This window comes from Silurus meridionalis, chromosome 18 (assembly GCF_014805685.1).
Source record: "Silurus meridionalis isolate SWU-2019-XX chromosome 18, ASM1480568v1, whole genome shotgun sequence".
Taxonomy (NCBI): domain Eukaryota; kingdom Metazoa; phylum Chordata; class Actinopteri; order Siluriformes; family Siluridae; genus Silurus; species Silurus meridionalis.
In genome coordinates, this window is record NC_060901.1 from 16837825 (window position 1) to 16851330 (window position 13506).

The 13506-nt window shown below is 35.7% G+C and overlaps 2 protein-coding genes across 3 annotated transcripts in view; one reads left to right on the top strand and one right to left on the bottom strand.

Annotated features, from left to right (window-relative positions):
- irf5 (interferon regulatory factor 5) overlaps positions 1-2256 on the top strand; it is a 28214-nt gene extending 25958 nt beyond the window's left edge. Inside the window, exons 9-10 of the mRNA XM_046872908.1 lie at positions 60-178; positions 1520-2256. Coding sequence (XP_046728864.1) covers positions 60-178; positions 1520-1708 — 308 coding nt within the window. The 3' untranslated portion in view covers positions 1709-2256. The remainder of the gene's footprint in view (positions 1-59; positions 179-1519) is intronic.
- A 142-nt stretch (positions 2257-2398) lies between these two features.
- Positions 2399-12149, bottom strand: si:dkey-159a18.1 (sortilin). 2 transcript variants are annotated; one of them, XM_046872906.1, is made up of 20 exons: positions 11815-12149; positions 11318-11380; positions 10765-10841; positions 10559-10661; positions 10165-10332; positions 9787-9860; positions 8955-9001; positions 8626-8762; positions 8449-8532; positions 7941-8001; positions 7291-7446; positions 6889-6986; positions 6716-6815; positions 6462-6633; positions 5972-6165; positions 5492-5687; positions 5272-5388; positions 5004-5130; positions 4760-4878; positions 2399-4643 (listed from the first exon to the last, which is right to left on the bottom strand). In XM_046872906.1, exons 1-20 carry the CDS (start codon positions 12055-12057, stop codon positions 4448-4450), a joined length of 2532 nt encoding a protein of 843 aa, XP_046728862.1. In that variant the 5' UTR covers positions 12058-12149; the 3' UTR covers positions 2399-4447. The 2 variants fall into 2 exon arrangements, with proteins under 2 accessions (XP_046728862.1, XP_046728863.1); XM_046872907.1 differs by having other exon boundaries at positions 2399-4674.
- Between the last annotated feature and the right edge of the window lie 1357 nt (positions 12150-13506).

The window sequence follows — 13506 nt, forward strand, 5'->3', positions numbered from 1 at the left end:
TCAAAAAGACGAGCTGATTAGCTCATAAATAAGATGATGCATCTTTCCTCCTCTAACAGGACTTATCATGTACCAGAAGGGTGAGGTGCCGAATCCCCCACCCTTTGAAATTTACTTCTGCTTTGGGGAGGACTGGCCTGACAGAAAACCCAAAGAGAAAAAGCTTATAATTGTTCAGGTGGGTAAATTCACTTTGAATTCCAGGAGTTCACACTTTACCAGACTTGAAAACACTGTAGATCTCCTATTTCTATATCATTATTAAACTTATTTCTAGATATTCAAGACAATACACATAACACAAGATAGCGCCAAGCAGTAAACCTACTGTATACTCTGAATATACAGCACTGTGCGAAGGGGACTATTAAGACTATAACCGAGAGTATTTGTAAACATACACAATGCAGTACAAAAACAGCGCTTGTTGCAGAATTGGAGATGCAACCACACACTAGTATTTTTTTATTCACTATAAGTCTCACTTTTGCTAACTAAAATTGGGCGATCCGATACAAAAAGCTGTCGTTTTATGTTGTTCAGCATATCTGAAAGGAAATACCAAGAAATAAAAGCGTAATTATATAAAACTACAAACTTTTTTCTCATGTATATCATCTCAAATCAAAATGTTCTCAGTCAAAAAAACTAAACAAAAAAAATCTATTGAATTGGTTTTGCTCTTCCTATAGTTGTGTATGGTCATGGGAAATTCATCTATCTTTACTTTGAAATCTTTCATTTTGCTCTTCCCCAAATGAACTATGGTTATTCAGTCATTTTTATATACATAGTTAAAAACAAGTATAAACCACTTAATATATTTTGAATACAATACAAAACTGAGCAGAGTGTGAATTTCCTGTTTGACTGTTTGGTTATGTGCATAATTGTTAATTGTATTATATGATGCATTAGGTACTAGTAAACAACGGTGAAGTGCATAACCCTTTATGCAGAGGTGCTCACTGTGTAGAGTTTACATTCACCACACCAGGTCCTGACACTCTAAATGCATTGATTAACAAGGATCATCAGGCACATACGTTAAGATAAATGCAGAAGGTGACCAAAAACCAGACTTAAGCTCCACTGTCCTAGATACTGTATGTCCTAGATGTTCCTCCAGATTAAAATTCTAAATTAAAGAAGCAGATTGGTTCTAAATCTGAGGAGGTTCAGTAGATTTCTTTTGTGAGACATATACTCAAAGTAAGTAGTGTAAGGTTCCTGTAGTTTTTTACCATTTGGGGGATTTCTGTGATGTAAAATGAGCTTTAGTATTAAAAGTGCAACCACTTTGTTGCGTTATGAACGTATATTTAATAAATGTTTAAAGTGAAAAAGTCTTGTTAAGTTAAAGTTGCTGAGATATTTGATATGGGTTGTTATAATGTTTCATAATGTTATAATGTGTTATAATGTAATAGATGACTGTTAAACGGGTCTTCCTGTATTTTCCTGTATTTAAAGCAATTCTCTGCATCCTCCTATTCAATAACACTTTCCTTTGCTTCAGGTCGTGCCTGTAGTGGCAAGGATTCTGACCGAGATGTTTTCTGGGGAGCTCTCATGGTCCACAGACAGCATCCGCCTTCAGATCTCCAATCCTGATCTGAAAGACCAAACTGTTGAGCAGTTTAAGGAACTCCACAGACTATTGCAAAATCAACAGGCACAAGCTTCATGGCATCAGACCATCCACTAACACAGGGATACTCAGTCTCATCATTACATGCTCTAACTGAGGAGGAATGCAGCTGCACTGTATTGGTTTAAATGAGTGCTTATTTGGATCAGCTCCATTTGTACAACACATTGCTTTTGTGGGGGAATATTTAATTCTGTAAACATTTGTCTTGGTTTCACACTAAGATTTGCTTGTTTGAGCAATAGGTGGTAGGCTGCTATTCAGGGAATAATACTGAAATGTTTACAACCCATAGTGGATGGCAGCTTGCATGACATGCCAAGTGATCAACATCGTAATATCACTGTTTTCTTATAACTAACATTATTTTTCGAATAGAGCAGACAGATCTGGAATTCTGATTCAACAATATCAATCATGGTTATAGTTTCCAACTGAGGCCCTTCCAATCTGTGTTTATCTTCTTGTGCTGCATCACCAAAAATACATGGGACCATCAGGGCTGCTTTAATTGTGGTTTAAAACTTGCATTCAATGGTCTTTGTTGTTCTAAAATGTTTTATTTTAATTTTACTTGTTTCAATAAATAACAAACTAATTCTCAAGTTCTTCTGATACTGAACCTGAAAATTCAATTCAATTTGTATTGTGCTTTTAACATGGTCACAAAGCAGCTTCAGCAAAATAGATTATTGAAGGTGTTATTTGGAAGAAACCTTAAAAGGAACCAGACTCAAAAGGGAACATGACAACATGAAAACAATAGTTAGTTTTTGCTGGACTTTATGAGAAGTCCCAGAAACCTGAGCCAACCTCTTCCCCAACTCACAAAAAGTATCAAACATCAGAGTAAAGAAAATCTTTGCTCTCTGTGACTTACATTTACATTTGCGGCATTTGGCAGACACCCTTATCCAGAGCGACTTACAACTGAGCAGGGGGTGGTCTTAGCGCTTTTGCTCAAGGGCCCAGCAGTGGCAGCTTGGTGATAGTGGGATTTGAACCTTCATGCTTTTATTGCTCGACCTTCTGAAGTCCCTGCTGTAATTCAATCACATTTTTATTTGTATAGTGGCTTTAAAATTTACAGTGTCATAAATAAGGTTTACAAAAACCTATAAATTCAATTGCACTCCACACAAACCACCTTTTTAAACTGATACTGATTTAGTATATTTCTTTTCTTGTTTCACAAGAGGAAAGCAAGAGACAATCTTGTTTTATATTTAACAGCTGTGAGCTGATGTTGGATGCAAGTCACTGACAATCCACATGAATACATTTATTAATGATTGCAACTTCCAACTTGCCAGTCTGTAAACCATATACAGTTCCCTTCAAAAGTATTAGAATAGCAAAACTACTATTGTTTTTTCTATACACTGAAGATATTTGTTTAAAAGATGAATGTTAGTCATAATTCGTGATGATTTCATTTAGTTGTGTTCAGCAACTTAGACCATTGCACTTTTTTGTTACAGATGCTAAAATTTATAGGTGAGCAAAATTATAAAAATCAGTCTTACCTACCTGTCTTACCTTCCTGAACCACATTAAAGAGTCATCGTCTTCTTTCAGCAGCTCCTGTTAGGGGTCCTCACAGTGGATCATCCTTCTCCATACTTATCCGTGCTCTGATTTGCCTCTTTCAAATTAACCACCCACATGTCTTCCCTCACCACATCCATAAACCTCATCCGTGGCCCTCTTTATCTCTTTATACCCGTGTCCATCCTCTGCACATGTCCGAACCTTCTCAATCTAGTGGTCAATCATACGGTCAAGGACCTTGTCTGCAAAACGTCCTACATGTGTATTTCCTCTTATAAACGCATTTCCATCCTCGTCACTCCCAATGAATCTCAGCATCTTTAACTCTGCCACATCCACATTAAAGAGTACATTACTTAAACAACGTGGTTAAGCTGCCCAAGTTTTCCAGTGGAAGTCAACAAAAATGAAAGCTTACCTGTCTATTAATCTTCTAATTAATCAATTATTGAGAATGTTACCCACCTTATTCAATCAGTCCATAACATCATTTGAATTGCTTAATTTGTTTATTGTGATTTACATTACTGTTATTTACACACAAAGGGTTTTTTGGTCAAAGTCATCAAACAGCTGGTGAGGTCCATTTTCATCTAAACAAGTTTGTAATGTTTTTTGCAATAAGTAAAATCTGCTCATACAGATGATGTTAAGCAGAACACATAAATGTAACAAACTTGTAGCATTTGTATTCTGATGGAACAGACTCAGATATCATGCACGATGTGCAAAAATAGTGGCTAATTGAATTACCTGAAAACCAAGAGAACTGAAATGTTTTATTTAGCTTTCATGTCATCCCAGTCAGTATGTCCCACTTGATTTGCATCTGTACCATTCGCCCTCCTCCCCTGAGATCTTCTGGTGTGAGATCCAATTGAAATGAAACCCTCCAGATTATTATCAGTGTCCTACTACTTTCTAAATTCTGTTTTAACTCCAGTTTATAACTGCACTATCACCCATTGCTCCATCTGATGGACTCCTTCCTCTTAAGATATCAAGTTTCACAAAGTGTATCTACACCATGTTTTTTGTAAAGCAGCTTTGTTATTAATATTATTATACAAATGCAACAATTTTTTTCATTTGCATTCTAATTTTTTCCAATAAGAATTTGGCAATATGGCTGCATATTCATGTGGTGAATGGAGACTAGCTTTCTTTGCTCTATATATACATTAGCCAGCTTTATGAGCATATCAAAAGTTCCTTTAGTAGGAATCCATATAGTTTTAGAAGAACTTATGTATGTTTTGAGAATTGGAGTTGATTTACATCTAGTTGGAAGTTCAGCCCCAAGTTTTTTTTGAACTCATTCCATAGAAAAGTTGTAATACTGAGGTTCATTTGAATGCAATGCATCTGAATTTTCCTTGTAGATGGCTTGGGTAGGGCTGGGATTTCTCTCAGAGGCAACGCACAATTCCTCCTCATGCAGCTGAAGAGCAGAAAATTGGTATGATGTTAATCTAAAGGGACAGAAATAAACTCAGTAAGGGTAATAGTTGAATAATAGAGAAAAAACAAACCCACAATTGAACTCTCAAGTAATACCTTTGTCTGTTGTTTATCCTCTGGACTGTTATAGTAATTGCAATAATAATAGCCAGAGCTCCAGTCCCTGCACTGACACTGATCACGATCAGCACCCACACTTTCATCACTGCTCCTGCCTTAAGAATGATATATTTACTAAATTTATATCAAACAGGTTAATTACCTGCTTAATAAAAAAAAGACACAAAATCCATTATCATCACATCTGTACAGAGAAATAATAAAATGCAATTTTACTTACTAGTCTGTCAGGCTGAGGTGCGGTAGTGGAAGCTTGGCTGGAATTCCCACAATGCATTTTGGTCACATTCTTTTGCTGTGGGGGGCTGAAACCACCCTTACATTTATCGCTGGGGATCTTTCGATACCTTTGAATATAATGTAAGAAGTTTCATTATAATAAATCTGCATGTGTCTATATACTGTTCATTAATGTATATATTATGTAATAGACCATTGTATATAACTGTATGAGATTAAATTAAATAAAGGTATAAAATGTCACATGCCCTGTTGTCTGAAGCTCCTTTAACGTCCCACTTACACAGAGCTCCAGTGTTTTGTTTGTGGATTCAGGTAGTTTCACACATTCAGAGCTACTTACATTGTGGTAATAACCATAATCACTACAATAAAGAGAGACAGATGGACACAGAGAATATGTCACAGGCTGTTTCGTTTAATTCAAGTTTTACATATCTCATACATAATTCTAGAAATATTTCCTACCACATGTAATCTTCTCTGGAGCAAAGACACAGTTTTTGCTGCTTCCTGACCACGTAGTTGCGTCCATTTCTGCAGACCGACGTCTTTCTCAATCTTTGAAAAGTTTCCTTGTAGCCCAAGACACATCCATTTGTCTCTGATTTTCTTTTTTCCTCATCAGAATGAGCCAACCACTTTATGTAGTCCTTCTCACCACCTAGTATATCACCAGCAGAAACATTTCAATACTGATTCAATACTGTTGTAAGATACAGTATAAAAATGTTTTGCTGTATAGATACTTGTACAGAAAGTAGCAGCTTATAAAGATTGACAAAATGATTAATGATAAAATGATATATTTCAGTGGAAATGTTTCTCAACAACAAAAAACTATTATTTGTGTGACTGAATACAGTTTTAACAGAATTTAATGAAATTCAACAAACAAAAGTTATGTTTGTTTTCCATTGTTTTTCATGGGCACTTTATTATGCTCACATTCTCTGGTTAGAAGCTGCTCAAAGTCTATGGTCACTGCAACCCACGTGGGCTGATCATCATCATCAGGCCGGTACCCAAACACACTAATATTCAGAGTCTTAGTGCCGGGCTTGGATGTAAGTCCCGCAAAGAAAATGGGATGCTCTGTGAAATTATAAGTCTTCCAACATTGACCCTCATCTGTAGAAAACCTGAAAACACACAAACACACACACACACACACACACACACCACACACACACACACACACACACACAGTCACATTCAATATTTATACTTAAGGCACTTAAGCAAACGATTAACCAAAACCGTATACAGTACAAACACTATTACCTACGCTTACTGTACTTTTATGCTATTTTTCTCAGAGAATAAATGATAACTCTGTAAATGCTAATGTTAATTCTATTAATATGTAGGTCTGCAACATTTTATAAAATTGCTTATATTTTGTAGAATCTTTATATACAGTTCTTATAAAACTTACTTTAAAGCATTTGTCTGTTGATTTCTGCGAACCTCCACAGCCACAATCAAACCTCCTGAATCCAGTATGCTGTAGTGGTGTGGACCCCTCAGTGCACATATCCAGTTGTACCCTCCATCCGAGGAAACGTACACGTCTAGCTTAGATGCTGAAATGGATTTCCCCACATTGCCTGTGAAAATAAAGACTATAGGCTGTAGGCTTCTCAGTGACAGCATATTAATGACTAGCGAATGTGAATTTGGGTCTGTTACCATGAGCAATGATCAGGCCAACAGCAGACGGATCAGACAGAGGCAGCATGGGGGAGATGCCGCTGTAAAGGCTGTGCTCTCCATGAATGTGCAAGTTACACTGAAACATACAAACAAAAGTGTTTTTTCTGTTTGCTTTGAAATAGATTTTTTTTATTAATACATTTATTTACCCTTTTCAAGCTTTCTTCACATTCCATATTTTTTGGCTTTTTTAGTGGCCACCATTTTCCCCCATTATTAAATGTGATGACTGTGCAAATTCGCCCATCTGTAACAAAGAAAGTAATTCATAAGATTCATATTCACAAGATGCTAATGTCTGGGTTCAGTGAACAGCCTTTGATGTACGTATATATAAGATCATTTATAACTTAATTATTGTGTATGTAACTGCATGTTTTATATGGAACCACTTACCATATAAAACACACGGTATGTGAAACATGTTAATAGTTCATTTAATAATTCAGTTTACATAAAAAATATAAAAAATGTATTACTGTGCCACATGTAACACAGAGACTTTAAATTACAAATCTTGAATCATCCTAGTGCATGTATGTGAGCCGTACCCTCCTCTAAGACATTGGTAAGATACACTCCTCGCAATGATGTCACATTTGTAAAGTCACTCTTCCTTTGGCCACCAAATAGATGCCGTTCAAGAGACTTGGTGTACAGGATGCCACGGTCATCAGACGTATACACCGTCCCAAAATATGTGTCATCTACACACATTGTAAAATACAAAAATAAAAAAGGATAATTACTGTGTGGTATAACTCCAAAAAGCTTATTAAAATGTGTGAGCCTTCATTTTTTTCATGTGTGCATAAGATCAACCCTGATGTACTGAATGCATCAGATGTTCCAACAGGGCCATAAAGTCACTGTCATTGCATTTTAGCTGATAAAGAACACTGCCCTCTGCCTTATAGAAACCTCCAAGGACTAGTGAAATGTGAACTTTCTAGAATTTCTCACCCAGAAAATCAGCTGTCATGCAATTTTCCTAAACAGATGATTTGTCAGCACTTTGAAGAACTTTTCTAGTATAGAGACACTGACCAACTGAACAGATAAAGCATTAGCACCATAACTGCGTAAAAACAACACAAATATTTAACAGTAAACCAGGATGGCAAATGTTTTACTTTATATTATGTAGCCTTAGTATTTTCAAGAGGTTTTGAGAAAATAAGTTTATGTTTCAGGTCTGTACCTCCAGGGCTATCCACATGCATGAAGATCATATCTTCATCTCCATCCAAAACTGAGTAGAACTGAAAACAGTGAGTAAGAACATGCAGGTATGATCAAGACTGAATGTCACAACTATGTGGATGTCAAGGTGTGTGTGTGTGTGTGTGTGTGTGTGTGTGTGTGTGTGTGTGTGTGTGTGTGTGTGTGTGTGTGTGTGTGTGTCTGGCAGACTATCAACACAGAGGTTGTGGGAGAAAGTTTTTTTCTGCTTAATCAACAAAAATATATCAGTACCATGATCTCCAATCATGAGTGTAAGCATTCCACTGTGTGTGTGGTGTGCGTGCGTGTTTGTGTGTGTGTGTGTGTGTGTGTGTGTGTGTGTGTGTGTGTGTGTATAAAGTATACAACACTATTTGTATTTGTTTTAAAGTTCTGACCTTGAACCAAGTAAAAAGTTAAATTTATTTCTTGTATTTCTGTGCTGGATAAAAACTGTTAGTTCATTCAGCTCTGTTGTTCCTCACCTGCTCTGAGGTGGCTGATGGGAGCAAAGCTTTGGTGAATTGATCACCATGGTCCAAAGACACATAAATAACACGAGGAGAACCCTGCGCACAAACACATATACTAAGTTAAATCTGGAAATACTATATATAACAAATTATGGTCAGATATTTAATTGTGGAAGCGTTTTTCTCAACCGGATTCTCCATGACTGATGTAAAAAGGAAACCTCCAATGTAGCCAAAGGAGAAGATATTTTGAGCAATAATAGTGAAGGTTCTGCCCAGGTCCAGTGTGCGTCTCAGATAAAGATTTCCTCGCTTGTCTGCCTCCACTATGTTCCCCAAAAGGCACAAAGGAATATATATATATATATATATATATATATATATATATATATATATATATATATATATATATATATATATAATTCATTAATTATACATGGAAGCATGATATTTTGTTCCACTGATTTAATTAAAGTCATGTGATTTATGAAAAACTGCTTTAAATGTGAAAATCTCACCTGTGCCTTTAGAGCTATAACTGAAGAAAAGAGTGAAGCCTGGTCCCCTTCAGAGAGACAATGACAAAAAAAGAACAACTGTGGTATACAGATCACAAACTTCACTTATTCATATTAAACATCAGAATGGGGAAAAGTGTATTCTTCGGGAATTTCATTGTGGAATAGTAAGGGGTGCCAAATGTACTGGTTTGAATAATATAAAAACCATCTGGGATCAGAAGGTCAGAAGAAACTGGTTGGAGTTCCCAAGAAGGCTCGAGTCACTCAAAAAAAAACATCATTTAGAGACATCTGCAAAGTGAAAATTATTCACTTGATCTTTATGTAGTCTTCAACTTGGATGCCAATTGTTTCATCACATTCCTATTTGATGTGAACTTTACTTTAAGCTTTGGCTGTATTTGTATGGTTTTATTTTTGGTGCTGCTGCCACATAATTGCTTGAATGGACACTATAGGAATGAGCAAATGTACAGGTGGCTGGTGAGTGTATATAATTACCTGACTATGGTTTGTCAATCATGGTAAAAGGTAATAACTTGGCATTGAACTAATTATTTAAATATTTCAGCTAAATCCAAAATGAATAGCAAAATGAAGGAAGGAAATTTACATGTTAGGTATATGGGTGCAGTGTGAATATTGTACAGTGGCCAATAAGAAGCCATTTTACGAATTTTAAGCATTTTACCCTAGACATCAGTCAGGAAACAAAAAAAACAAAAAAAGCAATTTTCTCATCATCATTAGATTATTACATTAATGAGGACAGTTATACCAACATAGGCTTTGCAACCAACAATTAAGAACAACACCTTCTTTGTCTTACCATGTAAAAGAGTAAACTCCATCATGGATTTTTGACCAGCTGCGCCCAAAGTTTTGCGAGAGCCATAGATGTCCCTGTAAAAGTGTTCCAAAAAACAGAGCAGTCCTTGTAAAGATTAAAATCTGGGTTCTGTTTATATAATGCAGAGCCTATAATGTAATAGACCATTTAAAGAAGAAGAATGAAAAAGTATCAAATCTACAACCTATAAAAATCTAAACATCCAAATAAACAAGTTTGCCCAAAGTAACACTATTAGAAATTTGAGCATTTTTTAACTCAGAAAATGGGTTTGCATTGTTCCTTTTACTTGCATAGTTGCTAATTGACTAATGAAACAATTTTTAGCTGAAACCTCTGATATAAAACATTTCTCACCTCTGTGCTGATGACCAGCAGGCAATCTGGGTTGTGATGATGGAACGAAATGGGTTGAGCTGGGTGGAATGGCAGCTCTACTGATCTAAAGGTTTTTCCTGAGTCTGTGGAAGTAAATATAACTCCTCCTGGTACATTTGCGATGGGCAACTCAGCTGTCAAAATCACCTAGAAATAAATATTAATGTCCATCATCGGCCATTTCCAGAATATCAGGTTTCTTTACACCACATACCCATTTGTAAATCTATCTGATCTAAAAAAATCACTGTCCCATTAACATTTACATAAACTTCTTCTTTTAAAGATCTGATAAACCAGCTTCAATGTGTTTTAGTGTCTGGATACTTATATCCAAGTAATATCATAAATTGAGTGGTCTTTAGTTGCACACCTGCTGTGAATTCCTGGGGCCTACAGATATCCCAAAGTCCGTTCTTATGAAGGAATTGTTGATGGCATATGAGATGTCATGAAAGGATTTTCCATAATCTTCACTATCACAAAAAGAAATACAGGGTTATGAAATGTTCAATTTATGTAACTGAGATAAACAAAATAGACAACAGCACAGAATTTTGTCACTTGCTACACACTAACCTCCTGTAAAGCCGATTGGAGCCACGTTCAAAATAGGATTCCAGTGAAGCACTGACTGTGGACAAAACCAGAATAACCTGACAGAATAGAGAATTTTGTTTTACAGAATCATTATACAGGTCAGATTAGCAGGATTACTCATCAGTCTACTGCGAGTAAGTCCTTACTTTAAAAAATACAGGAAAAAAACGTGTGTGTGTGTGTGTGTGTGTATATATATATATATATATATATATATATATATGTGTGTGTTTGTGTGTGTGTGTGTGTGTGTGTGTGTGTGTGTGTGTCTGCACCCTTCTTAAAGAAATTGTTGGAAACATGGTCTAACATCTTGTATTATTGTTTTGCCTCATTTTTAAATTACTTCCAATAAAAAATTCAGCCAAATGAATGCAAATTAATAATTTTATTATGAATGCAACTCATTTTTCCACAAAGCCAAGAATGACTGGATGAAATACGAATATCAACTCATATGACTCAAGATAACAGCATGTAGTGATTTTCTGATAAACTTTCATTAGACAATTCTAAAAGTCAAGTCACTTACCCCAGTTTCAACTCCTACCCATGTTAGAGTAAAACTAGAGCCATCATCTCCATGAAAGACTGTCTATAACAGAAAATAATGGAAATGCTGAAAACAATATACAATATAATACAGGTTACAGTTTTCTTCCAATAATTTAAGAGGTTTTATAAAATAGTGAGCTTCCCATGGATTCTATTATTTAGGGGAATGTTAGTTTTATCAACTAAAGAGAACCCAGAAATATCCACAATGTCAAACACCTTCACACGATTAAATGCTGCCCATTACTGTTTTTTTTTATTTTTTTTTATTACATGTTCCTTTTATAGTCATTTTTATAGTTATTTGTAGTGTAAAATTAATGGTTAAAAGCACAGATACACCATTTTGGTGCATCACAACAAAGAGCATGTAGAGTTTCATAGTAAAATGGCATTAATAAGTGTAACAAACATTATTACCATTAAGCATAATAGAATGTATAATCTGTAGTTAGAAACAGAGTGCTTTCTTACCTCGTATGTGGTGCTCGCCAGGGCCACATGCTCTTTGGCACTAAGAGGAGTTAAATATTCTACAAAGTCTGACTTGGGGGACCGTGTATCCCGTTTTGCACGATAATTGCCTTTCTGTTCCTCTGGAACTGAAGAAGGCCTGGAGAAAGTCCGTGTACTCTGAGCACGTTTCCCATACTGTACACCTGTGTCTACATGCAGCAGAGAGCATGCAAAAGCTAAAGCAGTCAGTCTCCAGACCATCACTAGTTCATCCAAACAGACAGCGCAAAGTTATATTACAGCCAGCATCAGTAACCCTGGCTGTCAGAAAGAATAATCTCCTCTACTGTCCTCCTGAGAGACTGACATGATAAGGGGAGGAGACTAATAGAAAACAGAATAAGCACGACCAACAGCAGTCTACCAACATAGGAGCAGCAAATCAGCACATTCTTTTTTTAATCTGTCTGTCTGTCTGTCTGTCTGTCTGTCTGTCTCTCATAATATAACAATAATATTACCAAATGGCAATAAGTAACAAGCAAATGAATAACTGGACTAAATCTGCACAAATTTCACTGCTTTTTTTTTTGTGTTGTATCTGCTTCTCCAAGATTTGTGAATAAAACTGTTGCCACGAACTGTCCTTTTTATCTATGAATAATCCTGTTGCATTTTATTGAACATTTCTCTGGAAAGGATTGCAAAGCTTGTGTGTGTGTCATGGTTTAACACTTGAGATATAATGGCTTTTGCTTTGGAACACAACACCAGAAAATCTCTTTTTATTTTTGCATATCTGGGTTCAGAAGGTCTCAACTCTATTGGCATTTTTGAGGTGGCGTCTGATGCTCAACCCTCTGTAGCTCATCCTTCCAACTTACTATATAAGGTCTCAAAACATGTGTTGCCTACCATTCTGTAGTCAAAGCTTTGCCATAGAATGTTCTTCCATAAGCCATTTGCTATGGACAAACTCCTCTTGTCTGTTAATTCTCTTTACAGTAATAAATAAATAAATAAATAAATAAATAAATAAATTTTAATCAATTAAATATAAAATACTAAAACAGTGGTAGTTGAGGTTGGTGAAAATCTACACAGTTACTGTCTTTCTAAAGAGAAACAAGAGCAGAGAAACACAACTTACAGTCAAAGCCAAAAATGCCATTAACTGAAAAAAAAACACATTAAATCTCTCATGCTCTCAGCAGATGATTAAACACCCCCCAAAAACAGCATTACCAGCATCACATGTCGCATGTGTACAAAAGCACTGAGCTTTTAGGTGTTGTTCTTTTATTTGAGGTCACCATAATGGAGATCAGTGTTTGCTTTAATTGAACCTTGACATTTTAAAAATCAGATTTTGGAAAACCAAACAAAACTAAACAAAGCAAACTAAAAAAGACCCAGATTGTTTCTGCAAAACAAGTAATAGTGTAGGAAGGATTCGGAACAAATCAAACAGCATCATCAACATAAAATAAATAAAGAAAATAGTAAGAACATTTAGGCAGATAATTTATTAATGCTGCAATGTATGTGGAAAATTATGTACTATTCAGGCACCCAGCATGCATTGTGGTATGAAAGTCACCATTCTTGAGTTTCATGTCCTGATTCTTGATGTCTGTGTCTAAATGGTGCTGGCACTTTTATGGGTTTGTGCCTAAAATGTTTATAAAGTTCTCAATATTTTAGATAACT